General features: G+C 38.6%; 1 protein-coding gene across 49 annotated transcripts in view; it reads right to left on the bottom strand.

The window, feature by feature from the left end:
* Positions 1-20,505, bottom strand: part of tenm3 (teneurin transmembrane protein 3) — a 421,902-nt gene that overhangs the window by 35,841 nt on the left and 365,556 nt on the right. For all 49 annotated transcript variants that reach the window (XM_068221974.2, XM_068222090.2, XM_073954574.1 and 46 more), the window contains 5 exons: positions 19,232-19,448; positions 11,459-11,578; positions 8,342-8,603; positions 4,726-4,993; positions 2,540-2,683 (listed from right to left, as the gene is read on the bottom strand). In XM_068221974.2, the coding sequence (XP_068078075.1) occupies positions 2,540-2,683; positions 4,726-4,993; positions 8,342-8,603; positions 11,459-11,578; positions 19,232-19,448 (1,011 nt within the window). The remainder of the gene's footprint in view (positions 1-2,539; positions 2,684-4,725; positions 4,994-8,341; positions 8,604-11,458; positions 11,579-19,231; positions 19,449-20,505) is intronic.

Genomic DNA, 20,505 nt, shown 5'->3' with positions numbered 1-20,505 from the left:
TAGTGTCACTCAAGATACCAACAGCAAAAATAAAGATCTGGACAAGAAGAGCCGTACACCATCCAAATTTTCTCTGTATGCACAAGGGAATATTCAGAATTTAATTTATAAAGAAGCAAACTTTGAATAAGAGTCAAAACTTCTAAATAGACAAAGCAACAATTAAACAAATAAAACAGAGACTTCCAAAGAAAATTGAATGCTTCCAATATCGTTTCTGTGCAGTCACTGCAAATTCATTTGTGTTAGTATCAGAAAATGTTACTGGCATCTCCTCATGCCATATTGCCTGTGGGATGTATTCGCCCACACAGACAGACAGGTCAGATTATTCTGACATTTGACGAGTGCATGATGTCTGCTCAAATCATCATTTTTGTTGATTATTTAGTTGCAGATAGCTTCTCAACCTTTGTTTTTAGTTTTATTTCTTCATAGACTTTTCCGTAATGTATTTCAGTGTCTTGTTTTTTAATAAGCAGTATTTATATTAGTTTAATGATGTCCTCAAAAAGTACTTCCCACTTCATAATACAATGCAGTTCAGAATGCCTCACTTTTGGGGGCTTTTCCACTGCCTACTGTACCTAGTACTTGGTACCTTTTTGGTGCAGTAGCATTTCTGCTGATCACTGATTGGTAATCATCAATACCTGTGTTGTTACCAGTGCCATTGGATTTGTGTCCAAACCAACAATTAATGATGTCACAGCAGTAGAGATTGCACGACTATTATGATAATCCCACCCACTACAAACAGTAGTAAATTGCAGTGGAAATGTAAACCAAGCAGAGCAAAACTTAACCCAAGTGAGCAGAGTAGTTATAGTCGTTAAATTGAGTTATTGTTAATACCATCGACAAAACCCCACATCTATAATCTACATCACACTCATTCTTAGATTTAGTAAAGTTAACTCATACAATTCCTCAATGCCCTCTGTGTCTCGCCCCAGAGAGATCATTTCCACAATCATTACAGTGTTCTGGGCCTGCTCACATACTTCAATCAGAGGCCCATTTCATTGAGTAATTTATGACCTGCCCGCACAGATTCACCAGCTCCCAGCTGTCCATCACTGTCTGCAGCTGTCCCAGCGATGCACAGTTTTTACTTCTCTCACTTTTTATGACTGAATAAAACTCTGCTATATTGCTCTGTGTCAAATCTCACAAAATGTTGTTAAATATATTTATGTACAAAAGTTGTATGGATCAAAAACATTATATTATATTTACCAGTTACAACAGAGCATGTTTAGTGAATAAAATATATTTTGGCCTGTTAATCACACAGACTTCCTCAGAGTGGGGTACTATTTAATGACACTGCAGTAAGCTTTCACTTGTTGAAATTATTAACATGAAGTAACACTGAATAATTCTGCTAGAATTGATTAATCTTGGTTAAGGTTAAGTGTTACATTTCGCATTATAGTTTAAAATCAAGATTTGTATAAGTTAACATTAGTTCTTGGTGAAATAAAATGCAAACAATGAACAAACTGTATTTTTGAAAATATAATGTATGTTGTTTAATCCTATAATACTGTACATTGATCAGAGTTAATGTAAACTATTATTAACAAATAATACCTAACTGCTAAGTTTATTTTAAGATACCTTTTGTACCCTTGCATTAAACTGTACTGTACATAACTAATATCTTAATGTTTTCATTCTAGTGTATCCTGGAAGATAAAGACTGAGAGCATCAAAATAAAGCCTCCAAGTGCTATAATGACAGAACATAATATCTGAAGTGGACCACCAAAACAAAATGTTAAGCAGAAAATAATACAGGAACGTTATTTGTTGTTAGTTTTTTTAAATGTATCATATAGCTTCATTTTAAGTAGTAGCCTACAACCAACATTCATCGCTGGAAAGGTGAGCACCCTCACCACTAATATTACATGGCTATGAAAACTAGTTTTTAAAAGCAGCTCATCATTTCTCCCCAAGGATAGGTAGTGCGTAAACAGCTTCAACCCTTAAACAAGGTGCATGGGGACAACCTCTGCTGATCACCCTTTTAAAGGCAAGATGAGGTATGAGAGACTCCTTAAGAATTCATTAAGGCAGTCTCTTCCCCTGTGACACGTGGCCATAAATGTTTGCTGCAGAGAGCACTCCAGACTGCTCCGTCTGGGTGAAGGTCACTCACGTGGAAATGTCAAATGTCTCCTCATTGGCATGCCTGAGACAATAAGAACGCTGTGTTGCTATAGCTCCACTTCATCAACGTCATTTAAAAGCAATGACACTAATGAGCTCTCATTTACTCCTTATTAAAGGTTTAATACTCATGTCATATTAATAACTTTTAACAGGCAGATAATGGACCACTTTTAGTGGAGGAAGGAGAGGTAAGGCAAGTGTATTTTAATTGATTTTTGTTGATATTTGGGAGTGCGTGGGTAAACATATGATTTCAGCTGATTGCCAAGATCGATGTGACTCGTGGTGCTGTGCATACTAAAATCAGCGTAGGAGTGTGTTATTCATTGAAGGAGTCAGAGGTCAGAGACAGGCTTACCGTTCTGAACATCCAAAACATGGTGTTTGTCTAGTGTCCACCCTCCCATGTTTGAGGCATCGAGTTCGTAACCTTGCAGGATGGCCGTTCTTTTCTCCCACAAGATCAGATCCAAACAAGACTCGTACTCAAATCCCACAGACACTGCAGAAAGACAGACCGGTGTTATTCATGTATGCAAATACACTGTATAAACATCCCATCATACAGAGACTTCTTGAGAACCTGAGTAATCAATACAGAATAAGTCTAAACACCACATTAGGAGGCATGCAGATAAATCATCATATAAACATCGAGCTGATAAACTCAGTGCCTGGCCCTAATCAGATGTCCTACACAATACCAATTCATCTTTACTGCAGCCTGCCTGAACACTGCAGCGTCTCGATCATAACTTTCATAAATCTCATAACAGATCTGCACTTCACCAGGTGCAAATCGTTTCAAATTTATAACTGTTTTCAGCCGATCATATTAAGAAAGCGACCTTATGTCCCCCAGAGAGAATCAATAAGTGGACTGCTATTCGTTGGGCAAAAAATTACCTGCTTAATGCAATTGACATACCAAAGCCTGATGAGAAGGTGAAAGCCAATCAATACTGGTGAAACTCAGCTAAGCTGTTTACAGTTTTACACTGTTCACTTTATAAAGGCAGAATGAATTCTGCTTTAGAGAAAAAACATGTCTTTTGTGGCTCAACATCTTGTGAGTTTGTTTATGTAAGGCGCTGAAAAGCATGTCTAGTTTGGTCTGGCCTACTGCCTGCCACATCATCAGCTGAAAATAAACTGAGGCACTGTCATCAGCAGCTGGCCGTCTTTCTCGACGTTTAAGTGAAAAACAAAGCCACAGATTTGCCTTGACCTTCCTCAAAACAGAAAGAAGCATGTTGTTCTCTGTGGTTTTGCTGATGGCAAATCATACAAGCTACAAAATATTGTCAGCATAAAAAATGCCACAGTGCAAATGTAAAAAATATATATATCAGAGGCTTCTTACTGTATGCTGTTGTTAGCCTCAGTAATAACTGCTTTGTTTTCCATTTACATTTCCTATTTGCATAGGTATATTTAAGGAGACCATAATGTGACTGTCATAGAGGCACGGGCCATTAGGCACATCTACATTCTTGCATATAACAAATTCAGTCTTTCTACAGAGGGTAATTACATTATTCCTCTACTCTAAGAATCTAGAAGAGCGGTAAATGATAGATAGTGAGCTGCTTCTTTCTAGCTCGACAACACTTGCTAACTCAATAGAAAATATTTTTGTAGATGTGCAAATCCTGCTAATTGTGCAAGTTTTGAGGTTTTAAGCAGAGGTGCGATGCTGTGTTCATTTACACTTAGTCAACTTCAAAAGGATCTTGCAAAAATATATTTGGCTGATAAAGTTTTCACATTTAATTGTTATTTCAACACTGTGAAGTAAAAAAAGGGAAGTACAGCGATCCCTTGCTATAACGGAGTTCAATTTTTGCAGATTTTTTTAGTGTAATTAGAAATGCTTTTTCTCTAAAGCGCCCTGATTAGCGCATTGTGTTCTGCGTCCTGACTGGCTGTAGACCATTTTTAATCAATCTCCGTGCCGTGTCTCCTGTACAGTACAGAATGCGTTCGGAATGCGACTTAAATCTTCAATCTCTAACAGTGTGAAGTGCTGTACTGTGTGAAAGTTTTCTCTCTACAACGTTGACGAAACATTCTGCACCGTCAAAGGCATCTGCAGTAGCACCCAAAAGACAGAGGAAGATGCTAACCATCGCACAAAAAGTAGAACTTCTGGACATGCTAACAGAAGGAAAAAGTTACTCCGCTGGAAGGCTCCATAACAGAATAACTAAATGGAGATCAAATGGTTTTGATCTTTGGTATCTTTCTATAATACTGGACTTATTTTTCTACGAAGGTTTGAACTTTGAGAGTGTTTAAAAAGTGTGAAAATGCCTGTCTGAGAAAAGTGTATAAAGTGTGTAGTGAGGGGTTTTACACCCTTAAAACATCTTTAATAATTGTAAAAATATAAAGCTGACTACCAATTTCACCTATTGTGGGTTATTTTAGAACTCCCGTGAATAATGAGGGACCACTGTAAATGATTTTAAAAAATAATAAATTGAATATCAAAACATGGGAAACAATCTTTGAATTTAGTCTCTGATCTGTGTGGTTACTCACCCACAGCCTCGGACAGGCCGTAGACTCTTTGGTTGTATGCGTCTGTTTTGTCCCAGATGAAGGTGTATGACAGGTTGGGTTCTGCAGGGAACCACTTCTGAAAGAGACGTCCCACCACAGCCACCATCAGGTGCACTTTCATGAGGTTAAAGGGGATAGTGGCTTGGGTCATGGTCACCTTGAGCACTGGCCGGTAGCCAGCTGCCCGTGAACTCAAATACATGAGGTTCAGGTCGCTACCGGGAATCGCCGTCTCCTCCTGAAGAACCTGCACATCAAAGAGAGAAAGAGGTGAAGATAAATGAAGACGGGGGAGAGAAGAAGGAGTGACTCGGGAGCATCTGGAAGAGGAATTAGAGGCAAGGATGAGGCCTCCGATTTTTCTCTCCGCAGGATTAAAGCACATCTGTGCCTGTGTTTGCTCTGACCGCCATTTACTTGACATCTTGGATCTAATGAGGGAGATTTTCACGGGCGGAACATGCTTATATTTGCATCACTGTCGGAGGCTATTACTGTACCACATTCCACATGCTCGACCACGAGAAATAGTCAACAGACAGAGGAGTGTGGGCCACAACTTTCAGTAGAGGAGTTCAATCTAGATTGATTTCAGACTTTTAGAATGCTGGCCTGCCGAGCCAGATGAAACACAAGCGTACAGTTAGCGGCATTTAAAGGTGCCCCTGGTGAGGAGTCACCAAAGTTCAGAGCATTAGCGCTAATTTCTCTCCCTCTTTGAGATGCACAAAAGGAGCACAGGAGATGAGGAGCAGCTTGGATCAACAGAGAAATTCTGCATCACAGCTTTCTCCTCAAGTGCTTAATGAAAAGCCAGTCAAGCCACTGTGGAAAGACAGTAATCCCCCTGTCTTCCAGCTCATGCCATTGTCAAGTGTCCTACTGGGAGGGGACATTTACTTTTCTCTAACACAGAGGACAAAGAGAGCCAGAGGGAATTTCTTTTCTTCTCTCGCTTTTTTTGTCAGTTTGGATGCCGCTGCACTTTTCTGGGGATCAGTAGAGGGGGCTAGATGGCTTTGAGAGAACCTTTGATATGCAGTCTGTGACTGCAACTACAAAAAAATCTAGGTAAACAGGCAAATAAGGGTAGATGAGGGATGAAATAAAATAGCAGCTAGTTAAGACAGAGTTTGGCAGTTTTATCTCACCCTATTTCACATTCAGGCACACACAGACATGACTGAAGCATTATTCTCTCAATTTGAAGGGCCCGCGCTGCAACCCTAACACCAGTTGATGCCATCCACATGTGTGTGCATATCCTATGCTCGTAGGTACTTAAGAGCGTCTATAAGCCACAATGCATTCATGCTATGCACCCAGCCTCCCCTCTGTGAACTTTGATTACAGAGTCTGAGCTAATAACATGCTTTACTCCGTCTGCTATAAACTCTTAATAAATGGCACCGCATGCGCTGCCGTCTCTCTACGTGTGCAGCCGTGTTATTCTTAGCCACAGGGGCAAGGGCCATAAGTGCATATGGCTGCATTAAAGCAAAATGTTTTCTCATTTGCCAAACGAAAGGGAAGATGAAAAAAGGCTTTGAAAGTTCATTTGATACAGCCCATTAAATGCACAGTAATAAAGACCAGATTGAGTTTTATCATCAAGCATTTTTTTTTTATGGTAAGGAAGGAGGGAAGTTAGTGTTTTTCTGCACGAAGCAGCTGAATCAATGCACTCTTAATGTGTTTAGAGGTGTTATGCCTTATAGGACGCAGTTGATCTAGAAGCAGAAACACACATCCCATATATCTTTCATTCACTGAACGTCTCATGTGATTTTCCACTGTCTCATGGAGATTTTCTGTGGACGTGAAAACGTGTTATTCTCTTCCAGCCAAATAACATTTTTTCCAGCTCTGCGCAATGGCCAAGTGGAAGCAATATGCCTGCCCGTTCGGTGTCACGGCCGCTAAGCATTACGAGCGCTGGCGGAGTGGGGCTGAGGGATGTCTGTTTGCCATTTATGTATGACGCTTCGGGTAAAAAAAGACCTTGGAGGCCATTACAGCTGAGGTCCAAAAGCCCCATATTAAATGCTAACTTGGTTGGGTCTGATTACCCCTGTTTAGAGTTGCTCTCAAAGCAGGCTGTAATTCAAATCAGGACCCATCTACTTTGATGAGTGGGGTTCCACAGAGGGGACAGACGCCCCTTTTGGGACTGAGCAGAAACAGGGGAAGAGGAGTGTGGCCTGTTACATGTGCTGTCGAAAATAAGGAAACAATTTTTCTCCTTTATGTCTCTGAGCAAAACTCGTAAGACAGCATATGTGTTGGCCCTGAGTGCTCGCATTACAGTGGATGTCCCCCCCCCCATCCCCTGCATGCCACAGAACGGTAAGAGTGGAAAAGCCAGGCTATAGAGGAAGGGATCAAATACACATCTGGACACAAGGTAGATTAGAGGAGAAAACAGAAAGGACAGAGCCAAGTGTTGTGGACCTCTCCATCAGCACAAAAAGTGACTGAATGATTCAATGTTAACTGTTTAGTCAGTCTTTTTATTATCGCTTTAAAGGACCGGTTTCCTCTTTTATCTTTCTTTGAAAACAAATGGTCACATTTATTTAAAGTAGAGCTGGTTTTTATACTATCAAATTAAACGGGGTGCAAAAGTATGATAACAGTAAAATGAAAGTATTAAGGAGTCCCAGCTATAGTCTTATGAAGCCATACAAAAGCTGTTTGATGAATTTGAGCCGTTATTCCTCAGCTCCAATGGGCTACTAAAAGGAAATCCTTCATTGCCTTCATTAAAAGCTCCTTGTTTAAAAATTAAACATCCTTAATTCTCTTTTACTTTCATTACATTGAAAAGAGCAGCAATGATATTTTTACATACCTTTTGTGTTTTACAAATAAACTTAAGTCACTGGGGTTTTGCACTACAAGGGGGCACAATAATAGAAGAATTCCCTTTCTTTTTTCTGAACTATTCCTCTAAGACCTTAAAAATTGTTTTGTGCAAGACAAAGCAAGTGTGCATTTATATTCATCTCTCCAAAGACGTGGTGCTTTGCTTGGTCTGATGTGGGTCCAGCTTTCATTTTTACAGACAGGCAGCAAGAGGCTTGAGTTATTTTGCAAAGATTATGTAGGGGATAGCGTGTGTAGATTTGCACTATAAAAGGAACAAAAGGAGGGCGTGCGGGAGGATATAAAATGCTGACCAATATCTCCTCAATATGAGGGGCTGTGGTGATTTTTAGCTCTGGCTGCACTGAGATTCGAAACTCTGTTTTATCTTAGTACTGCATACCGAGTGCTGGTTGAGGGCAGAGAACAGACTGTTTCCTCCGATTTTTTTAAGCGCCATCACTGTTCTCAAAACCTCCTTTTCTGACTAACTGAACACACTTGCACAAAGCACGTCTAGACTCACTGCGTTCCTCACCATGACTCATACTGTCTACTGCCATATGATACCCTCTTCTGTACATGCAAATTAATGAGCATTCATTCTACCTTTCTTTCACCTTTAATTCAAGCCATTTTCAATGGTATGTTAGTGAATTTCCATGAACCACATTGCGAGTTGTATATATAAAATATCACATACACCTGGATTTTAAGAACTGATTCCTACCTGTGTCTCTGGAATGATGGGACCATTTTCGGGTGAGGATCTGAAAAAGGTGGAGAGGGGTGTGGCCACGATGAGAGGACTTGGTCGAATGAAGCCACTCAGGTCACAGCTAGGGATGTCGTTTTCCTCTTTCTTCATTACCAGCGTGTCCATGACATAGAAGACATTCCATGGGATCCATACTGTTCGGAATTGCGTCAGAAAGGGTGCACGCTCAAAGCTGAGTGTCAGTGAAGCACCACCATTTGCCAGAATGTCAAACCTGCAGAGATAAAAAATGATCTTTCACTGGTTATTTTGTACAAAATATTACAAAAATCAAATGCAAATAAAAAAATAAAAAAAACTAGGTATGGGTAATATGCAAGAAATGTTCTACGGCGGTGAGTAACTGAGATGAATTAGACATGAGAGCTGATGGCTAGACTTGGTTTAATTGTCTCTTCCTTTAACCTTCCTGATCTCAGTGCATGTCTCCTCTGAGCCTAGCATTTCTAAGAAGGTCCTTTCCTTCCTGACACAGGGCCTTGCCATGGTGAAAAATGCATGATAATGTGGCTGAGCCTTTTTATCATTGCGTTTGTGTAAAAGCCAAAACCCTCCCTCGGCTCTCTCTCTCTCTGTTGCCATGAGAGACTTATTACGAAGGAAATTAGTCAGGAACTGAGCATACTGTCCTATATTCCCATATTCTGCAAAGGCTGCAGGGGAGAACACAAATAAGCCCGCAGAAGCGTAAAGATTCGCTCACGTGTGCCCACATATACACAGGCAGAACATCCAAGTGGCTCTGAAGTAGAGACTGCTGGTGATTGGTCCCCAACAGCTGCGTGGCTGGTACTTTGATTTCCTGTTGGAGTAAGTGGATGTGGAAGAGGTGTGGGCATGATTATTCAGTGCCGTTTTTATGGCCTGCCCCACTGTGGTTTTCAAGAGCTGCAACAGCTGGCTGAGTGGACTAATCTCAGACACACTCCCTCCATCTATAGCCTCTGTACTTTCTCTATTTCAGTCTGGGTGCCCACTCTCTAGTCTAACCTCTTCTCTCATCACATTTTCTATTAAACATATCTCTCTGGCGGTCTCTTTCTAACACTTCTCTGGGATGCTCTGGGATGCAGGGTCATGGTCAAACCCATCTCGTCAGTGTCGCTCATGTGCTCGCTGTCTCCTTAAAAGAAAACAACTGCAGGTGAAATCACCTCAAATTCTGGAATTGTGCCATACCAAAGCATAAACACTTTCCCCTCAACTGATGGAATTTATGACACAGTGCTTCCTTGTCATAGAGTGTTTGTCAACAATTTACTATTCTTTGGTTTAGAAATATGATAAATGCAACGTATCACCCTTAAATAAAACATTTCACTTTATATACTGTTTTGTTTAGACCAGGGGTGTCCAAACGCTTTCTCATGAAAGGCCAAAAAGCTTGATTAAAGGCTGTGGGCCGAAAGTAAATATATCAAGCTGTTTTGCAAAGTTTGGTCACACTTTATTTTGATGGTCCATTTATTGAATTTAGGTTACATTGTCTCTACATGCCAGCTTATTCTCATTAAATTATAAGTAGACTGTTGGGTTGAGGTTAGGGTTAGTCGACATATACTTGAAAAGTTTCTTATAGCCAGTTAAATGTCTGTTGAAGTAGCAGTATCAACTGATATTAAGCAGACAGGTCTACTAATACTCAAATGGACCATCAAAATAAAGTGTTACCCAAAGTTTCCATAAAATAAAAGAAAAAAATAAATAGAAAACTTTACTTTAAGCATATTAACTAATCCATTATATATATATATATATATATATATATATATATATATATATATATATATATATATGTTTTTACATTTCATAATGAACCTATTATAATAAAAAACATAATAATTCCATTTATAACACTATGGAGTTTAATGCTGAATCCACTAGTTAAGCTGCAGCTGCGTTTACTTTGATTTGCTCACTGAGGACTTCAGAAATGTGCTCTATCCCCCAAGCAACAGAATGTTCAAAAAAAAAAAAAGGATTTATTTACATTTAATTGGAACATTAAATTCAAGTTTGTTTGTTTGTTAAAATATTCTGAGAAATGTTCAAATATTTTGTAAAATTATTATAAATGCTGGCGCAGACTGGCAACTTAAAAAGAACATTGGTGCGAAAAAATTTAAGATGTTTGTTCTGTAGATATAAAAAGTACAGTATATCTACAAAAAGTATAATTTTTGGACAATATTCTGAAGAAACTTATACAGTAACACTTAACCTAAAATTTCTAAGCAGCAATGGAACGACTTTCTTGTCTGCTACATTTAAAGTCTTGTGAAGATGTACCAGTTATATGACTGTAGCCCTTAAATGAAATATGGCATCTTTAGATTTATTGCATCAGGTTTGATGTCAATGATGCTTTTAGTGTGCCACAGAAGAAAGTCAGTCAAACTGGTTAGGAAAGACATAGTGGTGGGTTAATAATGACATCATTGTCATTTTTCATTCAGCTGCTCCATCAAGTGGCCCTATTCAGTCCACTAGCTCTACCTAAACCCTTTTTACTGCGATTCTATCTTTAATTTCACAGAATTTACATTTCCTCTCTGCTTGATTGCTACCTTTCAGCAACGACACATGACAGTACATGATGTTGGCTCCTTACATTTCCCTTTCCTTCAGCAAAGATGTCTGCTTAAACAGCTTGCTGGTAACAGTCCTGAGGCCTTCATGATTGCAGCGCTGCAGCTTCTTAATAATGCTGCGACTGGTTTAACAGTGTGGGAAAGTGCGGGCCATTGGCTGATTGATTCCACCCTTGTAAATTCAATGCATTTTAAACAGGCTGTTTGCTAAAGCACTGCTTCCTGAAGCAATGGCTGACATTTTCATGAGATGATCTTGGTAGATAAGATAGCGTGCTGTAAAACACACACACACGCTCACAAACTGTTGTGGAGCCATAAAAGAGTGCGTATTCCATCAAAGCTTATGTATATTTTATGCATAAATACCAGACGTAACTAAACAGATGGTTTTGGTGACATCTGTACCCTGTGCTGTATTGTGATGTTCAAGGACAGGAACAGTATGGATGCATGTCTGCTTGTGTTTTCAACCTACATGCCGTCCTGTCGTGTGATGGTGTATCCGTGGTCTGGATAGTGCACAAAGGACACGTTGACTCCAATCAGAGGTGTGCCATCTGCAGTGAGCACCTGCCCTCTTATAATGGACACCAGGCTGCAAAACAAACACAAACAGTTGGTGAGAAACCCCCACACACACCATTAATATGATTTACAGCATGACTGAACATGGATTCACTAAGCTTTCACTGCAATGTTAAAATGTCTAATCCACTGTAAATAACTAGAAAGCACACAAAGTCTGCCTCTCTCTCTCACTCTCACTCTACACTTATTTATGTGACTCTTGTGCCCCTGTCTCTGTAGACGGCCATAATTCAGTCCCTTAAAGGCTGCTGTGGGATTCTTATGTCTTTAATTCCCAAGGCTGCTTTTCCTTCGAGGAGCTTCATGAGGATCGATGTGGGCAAAGAGCTGTTTGAAAACGGCAACCTTCCCGCAGGGGAATGAATACCTATGAATACTTATGAATACTTGTGAACACTGCATTCTCCGTGACTTTTCTGAATAAGCGCTTATCTTTCGAATTGCACAAAATAGGCTGTCAATTTAAAACAACTGACCCAACAGAATATAGCTGAAAGTAGTTTCTTTCACAGAAGACTTTAATGTAAAATCAAAAGTCATAGGTATTAATTTCGCTAGCCTGTACATATATATGCTTTAACTCGTGTAATATAAATCACCAAGAACTATGGTTAAAAGGTATAGATCTTTAATGTTAAACTGAAGAAAAAATACACCATCTAGAATAGCCCAAGGATGAGTAAATTACATTTTTTTGAGTGAAATACCAGTTTAAACTGTAAGATGTTAAAGTAAGTTGAAATGACCAAAGTCTGCATGTGTACAGAGATAAATCTATTATTAAAATCTGTTTTAATAATACATAAATGACCTGAATCTTCTTATTTCTCTGCACATATTGATATATCAAATCAATTGTAATTAATTTGACATCAGTTGGCAAATTTAATTCATTAATTAGATCAATCGCACTTCTAACAAAATAGCAAAGCAACCGAGAGAATCAGAGCCTGGATTGTTTTGGGTGAGATGGGCAGGAGAGATCTGCTTCAGCTGTTAATCAATGGCAGGAAAGCAGAAAGTCACTTCACTGCAGTGCTGAGGACACCTCGCTCTACTTATTGGCTGATTTTCCAGGTCATTACTGCTTTTCTAGAAGCCTAATCAGCTGCGCTGCACTGAATCAAAGGGTGGTTTTGCCCCTCACTTGGAGCTGGGTTAAAGGATGTGTGGAAATGACCCTCGGGTCACATGCACAGGTAAACATTCCATAAATAAGCTGCCATTGGTCATGACGTGACCGTAACTCAGAAAGCCCATTTGCTTTGTGTGAGATAATAAACAAAGTTGTCTAACGTTAGCTGAGTGTCCTAAAAGCGTGCTGTAATTCACCCTCCTCAGGGCTGTATTTCTCTCTCTCTTTTGGCCTGAACACAAACATCACTCGACTAATTGTCTTGCATGTCTTCCACATGCTCTGTGTTCGCACCATGGTGAAAAACATGGATGTTGTGTACTACAACTATTATAATGATCAAAGCAACTATTTTTGTTAAAGTTAATAAAAAGTCTAGCAAGTATAAAAACAAAAAAGTTTTAATAAAACAATGTGTGCTTAAATCTAAAGTTAAATAATTTTTTTTTTTCAAAAGTCGTTTTTATTAACAATTTTGGTGGTTCCAAAAATGTATTGCCCAGGGGTGTGTTTACCAAACAACAACATAACTCGTGGCTGAACTATCAAAGTACAATACATTGTTTGGCAAAAGAATGATGTAGTGATAAGTGTTTTCCAAAACCGTAATTTCTCTGTCGCAAATCCATTTTTTGAACCACGTTAGTTATAATGTAAAATGTCTATAATGGCACTGTAAATGGGGTGGAGTAACTACTTCTTTAAAGAAAAATCCAATGAACTTTTCTCCAGATTGTTGTTTTACAAGCACATGCAATTCAAAAAATCCAATATTTGTTTCCATATTAATTGAAATATATGTAAACAGCATATCTAGGGCTTACAGTATGTTTCCTTTACAAATATTATTGGAAATATTCCACATTCTATTCTAAAACATGAACTAGCTAATACATATTTTAATCTCATATATAAATTGCTAATGGTTGTAATTTACAATTCTATTTGTAATTCTATTTAATTAGAATAAAAAAATCCTACTTATTTTCTTTGATTTATTATTATTATTATTATTATTATTATTATTATTTATTTATTTATTTATTTTTTTGTGAAAGTCTACTTTTACAATTTGACACATTCAAACCACTGCAGAAATCTTCTTACAGGCCAATGTCCTTTAGTGAAAATTCCTAATAAATAACCTACTATAAATAAAAATCATTAAAATATACTATATGTTTTTGTTTTCGCAAGCTTTAAAGGCATAGTGTGTAATTTCCGCTTTTAACACCTATAGATTTATTATTATGAGCCATGACCACATTCAAAATGACATTTCATGTTTTCAAAGTGCACTGTGAAGGGAACACAATTGTCAACATGCTGATCGCTAAAACTGAACTGTAAAAATACTTTGAAAGCAAATTACACCTAAGAGAGATGACTTTCATACTTTTCTTAATCATTTTAATTTTAAATGTTGGAATCTTCTAAATGAATAGGGCATAGGGAGGATAACTAGGAATAGAACACAACCAGGAACTATGCTTCTAACTACAGCTGTGCAGGTGTAATTGCAAGCTTACAAGTTTGCTATGCAGTTTGTGAATGTTTACTGGAACGATGGATTTGGGAAATGTTTATAAAGATGGAACTTGCGACCTTAGTTGGTTAATGATGGTTTTTGGAAACGCACCCCAGGTTGATCGGGTAAATTACAGTAGAAAGCAGTACAGAATTTAACCCTTGTGAATGCTTATAGAACAGTAATTAGAGGGCCAAAATGGAAAAAAAAAGTATTTTTTTACAAGCTTATTAACATGACATAATTTTATACTGTTGTAAAATAGCACTGGGGTGAATATAAATATGTCGATTTAATAGGTTTCAATCAGGACATTATGGATTTTTTTGGCCTAAGCAGTGTTTCCTCTAGGATTTTTTTTCCAGCTGTGGTGGCAGGCCTTTTACACAGATCTTCCTATTATCATGTCGAGATCGTATTCATGTAATACGAGCATGCAAATCTCTTTGCTTGTGCGACGATTTCCTCTGTTTGTGCTCAAAACTTCTCGCGTTTATGTAACGAGTATGTCTCCAGTATTTATTAGATTTGATAGGAATATTTATGAATGTCTCCAACAGACGTACAGAATGGTATCGATGCTTCCTGAAGTAAAGTGAAACGGCCATAAACGCCAGCAAGATAAAGTCTTTGCATGCAGAACCACAGACCTTTATCTATAAATAAAGTATAATTATGTTCATCATAACTGAAAGCTACGTCATGTTTGCTGGCGTCACGCAGCCCTGTCAGTCAGTCAGCATGTAAACCTTATAGGGGTAAACAAATAACACATAGCAGATTACAGAAAAGTTTGCTCTGCTATAATTCACTTACATTTTAATAAGTTTTGGTACAATTATATATCACTATAAAAAATAGCAACAACTGAAGGTTTTGAATGAAAAGCTGTATTGTAGCTGTGGCGGGATGAATTTTGGCGTGGTCCCATCGCCATTGAAGAATGAATGCAGCAGAAAACATGCAAAGTGTTAATTCTCCAGTTTTTAAGGATAATTAAATATATTAAAATTATTCAATAAAATTTCAATAAAAATACATTTCTGAGCAAAATGTATGCAGATGGCATTTTTACAGGTAAAATTATAAAGGCTATTTCCAATATTTATGATAATTAATAAAATAAACAAAACTGAAAAAGACAAAAAAAAAAAAAAAAAACGAAAATCTAAATCAAAACAGTCAAACAAATGATTTTTGATTTCGTCTCTGCCCATTCTGCTCCCTCAAAGAGTAACCTTCAGAAGGATTATGGCTGGATGCAGGTGGACATCTACCAAGGTGCTCAAGGTTATTCTCTTCATTCTTAAAAGGGTCACACAGATGCGGTCTTCTATGCTTCTCTGGACCGCTGACCCGCTCAATGCTCCAGTTGTTTTCCATCTAAATCTCACTGCTTAAAACACCTTCCATTTTGCCAGCATGCACCACGCAGAAGCTTAATCTGCTTAAAGGGCCCCTTAGTGCTGGGAAGCATGTAGCAAAATGAAAACAAGACATTTTCATGTACACAGGCAGGGGTTTGCTGAGCCAGGCGTATAAGTGAACGGACGGCTGAAGATGACACAGAAGAAACATCTGCAGAGAGGCGGCTGGGATGCATAGGGTATGTGACAGATACTTAATTCCGGAAAATTGAAGAGCTGGCACTTTTGCTCCAGTGGCATGTTGTTTTACAATGTTTATGCTGTGAATCAATAGGTAGTTACCCTGAAGATACACATAAACAGCAACTGTTTCTTAGTGAAACGGTTTCTTCATTGAAACCTTCTGTACTCAGAGGGCAGAATGTGAAGATATATATAACCACAGTAACACCCTTTCTACGGCCAGCCTAAATATATATATATATTTATATGTGAGTGTGTATGTGTGAATGCGAGTGTGTGTGTTCTGTCCTTTATCCCCATTTGTCTTTTAAAACAAAAAGCAGATCAGGATAAAAGCTGACAAATCGATCCAAACGGAACAGAATGAATACAAAAAGCAGAGACTACACTGTTTACTTAAACATTTATATTATTTAGCAGGCGATTATTCTATTTTATCATGAGCTGGGAGGATGAGGGAGTCTGGTACACATGGTTTGTGTTACATTCGATGACTGCCGAACAAACTTTCCAGCCAAAATGACCGATATTCAGTGCAGATGTGCTCCGCGTGGTTTTGTGCATTTATTTTTAAATCACATTAGTCTACACCTCGCCTTATCAGATCAGTTTTTTATCTTGCCACAGAGGTACTTAAAGGTTTAATGTCCTCACATATGGGGCACCGGCATTGGCTCTATTAAACTCTTTGTTGTAGTTAATCGTGTTATCTGTCATGGCCGAATCACAGTTGCCAAGCAATTTTTGAGTGTAATCAAGCTAACTTGAACGCGATTTCCATCTTAACAGAACATGTGCATTGAGTTACGCGCTGAAGGCAGGGGAAGAGATAAACAAACTGATCATTATTGCATTATTATCACGCATCAGTCAGATTGAAACGTGACTGCGAGCATTTGTGGTGTCTCAGAAGATCAGTCAGCTTGTTTCCACAGATATTACCTTACACACCGAATGAATCCTGGTCAGACACAATGAGAGGAAATTTCATTAACGGCATTAAAAAAAGAAGGGGCTTGAAATAGCAACAGGTGGCTAATTGATAGAGCAAAGGAATGTGTAAGGTAAAACACAGCCCTGGCGGCAGCTGACCATGACAAGTGAAAATGATTATATCCATTCAAGCAAACAGAGAGAAGATGCTTCGGACAAACCCACGCTCTAGATGTGACAGCTTAATTATTAGCACTGCCTATTCAAGCGTCCATTATCAGATCTAACATCTCTTTCACATAACCGTTATGGTGCTCTCCTATACACAATGCAAATCGAGGCGCATAATTTGTAAATTACACTTTAATGCAACTTCAGAAAATCTTTCCCTCTGTAGCCCGGGTCACACAGTTCTTATGAGGTTTTGTCAGCACATCTGTTTCCATGGCAACTGTATGAAGTCTTAAAGAGGGCTGTTAGGAGCAATTGTAGGGAGTAATTTTTATGCATTATATATATTTTCTGACTGATGGTTACCGCACATGCTTGCTGGCAAGCTGATTATAACAAAACATTTAACATTGGGTCAGCCAATCAATTTCACTCACTGAATTTAAACACACACAATTGTTTAATTGTTAGATGTTCAGAATACATTTCAGCTAGGTCAGCAGATTTTTTTATTGCTCTGACAATATTTTCACTAGCCTCACCACAAATATGATAAATTGTGTGTGTTTTACTTAACGTGTTCAATATTTATCATCAAACATTAAATGATCATGATATAATAAATGCACAATTCACCCCAAAAACTAACATTTACTCACATTTAATTCACTGAGGTAATTTCAGAAACTTATGAGTGCTTTTTCCCATTAAACAAGATATTTTCAAGAAATTTCTAAAACCACTTATAGCCTTTGACATCCATTATAGGACATTAATATAATGGAAGTCATTAGCTATGTTTCAATCCACTTATTTTTATGTGCATTTTGGAGCATCTGTGCTCCGCGTTCCACACCTTCAAACAGCACCACGTTGTTCATTGCGTGTCAGAATTTGTCTTCTGAGGCGCAAGTCATTTATTAAGGCAAATTCCTTTTTTTCCTGTTGATATTTCCTGATACCAGTTAATCAGGAAGTGATGATTTTATTTTCTTTGACTTGTTGGATGGAAACTGCTATATCTTTTATGCGGTATTTCAGTTTTGCACATAAAGTTAATTTGCATATTTGGATGAAAACATAGCTAATGGCTACCCATTCCCAACAACTTTGTTTGTGTTTAACGTTATAAAGTCAAGCAGACTTTCGCTCATTTCCAACTCTATTTTTGTACCCTTACCCCTTCACCTTTTCCTTGGCCCTTGAAACAGAGTGTGAAGGGAAAAGGCTTTAAAATTTACCCCTAAGAAATGGGACACCACAACAGCACCTGCACAAGTCATCATATGTATGTCATCGTGATCTCACTTCATATGAGATCAGACGATCGCGCCTGCTTTGGTATTTATGCTTTTATGTATTTATGTTCAGGAAACCACTGAAGGCTATGATATCATGTTATCATAACGATCTAATGTGGCAATAAGACTGTAAATATACCGTGCATTTACACAGTATCCATATTCATCTATGTTAACACAAGAAAACAACATTAACATTATAGCAGACAATGTAAAAAGCTAATTCCCAGCCATTTAAAATTTCTGACAGGGGATTCAAGTGTCATGAGTGTCAGATGTGAAAGTGTGTTGTGGGACTGCTGTACAGGAGTTATTATTATGGATTACAGATAGTGAAATTTAGCGCTTTTTATTTTAAGGTTTTTTTTTTTTTTTTTTTTAAGCATGACGGTAAAACACAAACACCATTATAAATATATTGAAACATGTGCTTGTTTGAAAGGGACTAAGCCGACAAGAAAAGGAATAAATGAATGTTCTTGTTTGTTGTAAAAATTCATAATTATGACAAAAAAATACTAATTATGCGTCTCCTGACTTCCAGGTGCATCGATCCTGCTGTTGTGGCTGCTGTATTCTGGGAAATTTTCGTACCCTTTGTTTCGAGTATGGTCCTGAAAAATCTCCCTTTCAAAGGGTATCTAGCCCTTTCCCTTAGCCCTACCCCTTTAAGCTAAAGAGAATTAGTACACCCCTACCCCTTCACATGAACGCGCAAAACGAGGGGTAAAGGGAACGGCTAATGGGTAAAATAGGGATTGGGCATTAGAACAAGTGGAGGAGATGTAAATGATGGCAGAATTTACATGTTTGGCTAAACTATTCCAATTGATGCAACTATTACTAATATGTCCATAATTTGCTCTCCATTCTAACTGATCTAATAGAAAAAGTTTAATCTGGTTTTACTTTTATTCCTTATTGAACTTTGCACAACAACATTCAATGCACCTCAAAACTGTGAAGGACTGCTCAATCCTACCTTCTGTTAAAGGGGTTTTCTCCATTAATGACATGCGTGCTCTCTGGGCCAGTGAGGAAGCTGATTTGCTGATAGAATGACTGGGCGGCTTGCTGAGGGCTTGCGGGTTGGTTCTGGCTGATGATGTCGATGGGGTCGGGAGAGCCACGGCAGAAGGGTTGAGTCTGACACGAGCTCTGAAGGCAACAGTCTGGATCCATACAGTCTACCAGGCCATCTGGACACACAGACACACACCTAACTTAACAAAGCACATAAAAATTATGAGGTGCTACGTGTTAAAGAGTCTTACAATATATCCTGACTGCTGTCCTATAGTGTGAGAGAAGTGAAACGTTTTTAAGTCTATGTTTGATACACCGTCCACCCATTTGTTCTGTCACCTTTGGGGTCAAAGACATGACAGCAATATCCTCTCCTGCTTCTTTCACATTGTCTTGCCTCTATCAGTAAACACCTGGTTAATGCTTTGTGTGGAAATGTGATCTGATCTCCCGCAGGTAAGTGCCATAAACCTCTGCCATCCATCTCAGCTAGTTTATAAAAAGCCCTGTGTACATCTGGCACGCCGTCACAGGGGGGTTGTAAAAGAACACATGTGCAAACACACACGCACACGCAAACACACGCTTGTGTTGCGCTAATCAGTATGAGGCCAATTCTTTTTTTACAGCACCCTGAGCTGACACCGCTCTAGTGAGATCGAGACAGAGTGTCTGACTGTTTGTTTTGCCTTACGAGTGTCCCGGCACCCCCTGCCAAAAGCACCACGCAACTTCATGTGAGATCTGGACCTCTCGTAACTCTCACACTGCTTCAAATCCGGTCCGCAACGGCCAAAGTCAACACGCACATGAAAAGGTTCCTCAAGAGAGAGCAAAATCTGTTAACATAGCTTGCTGAGGTCACACAAAACAGAGGTCATGTAATGGGATCTTTGGACATGTATATGTATTTAAGGAGAAATGTATTTCTTTTTTTATATTTGTTTATGTACAGAACTATACGCCCTCATCTTTTTTACAGTACCTCTCTGTAATGGCTATTCAAAAGGAGCCAGATTCAAAGAAACCTGCAATACGTGGCACGATTACTGTACGGCTGAGAATATATCATAACCTTACTGTATATTTTTCTTTCCGCTTTGGAAAAACTTCAAAGCCTTTTGTCAGGCTTCCAGAGGACTGTAAATCCTTCAGATTTATGATGTTACAGACCGCATTATCTCCAACTAGAAAAATAATCTCCTCAAATACTCTGGAATTGTGCTGTGT

Source organism: Danio rerio, chromosome 1, assembly GCF_049306965.1.
Source record: "Danio rerio strain Tuebingen ecotype United States chromosome 1, GRCz12tu, whole genome shotgun sequence".
In the NCBI taxonomy this organism is placed as follows: domain Eukaryota; kingdom Metazoa; phylum Chordata; class Actinopteri; order Cypriniformes; family Danionidae; genus Danio; species Danio rerio.
The sequence above is the reverse complement of the archived record's forward strand: the minus strand, read 5'-3'. Positions and strand labels throughout refer to the sequence as shown.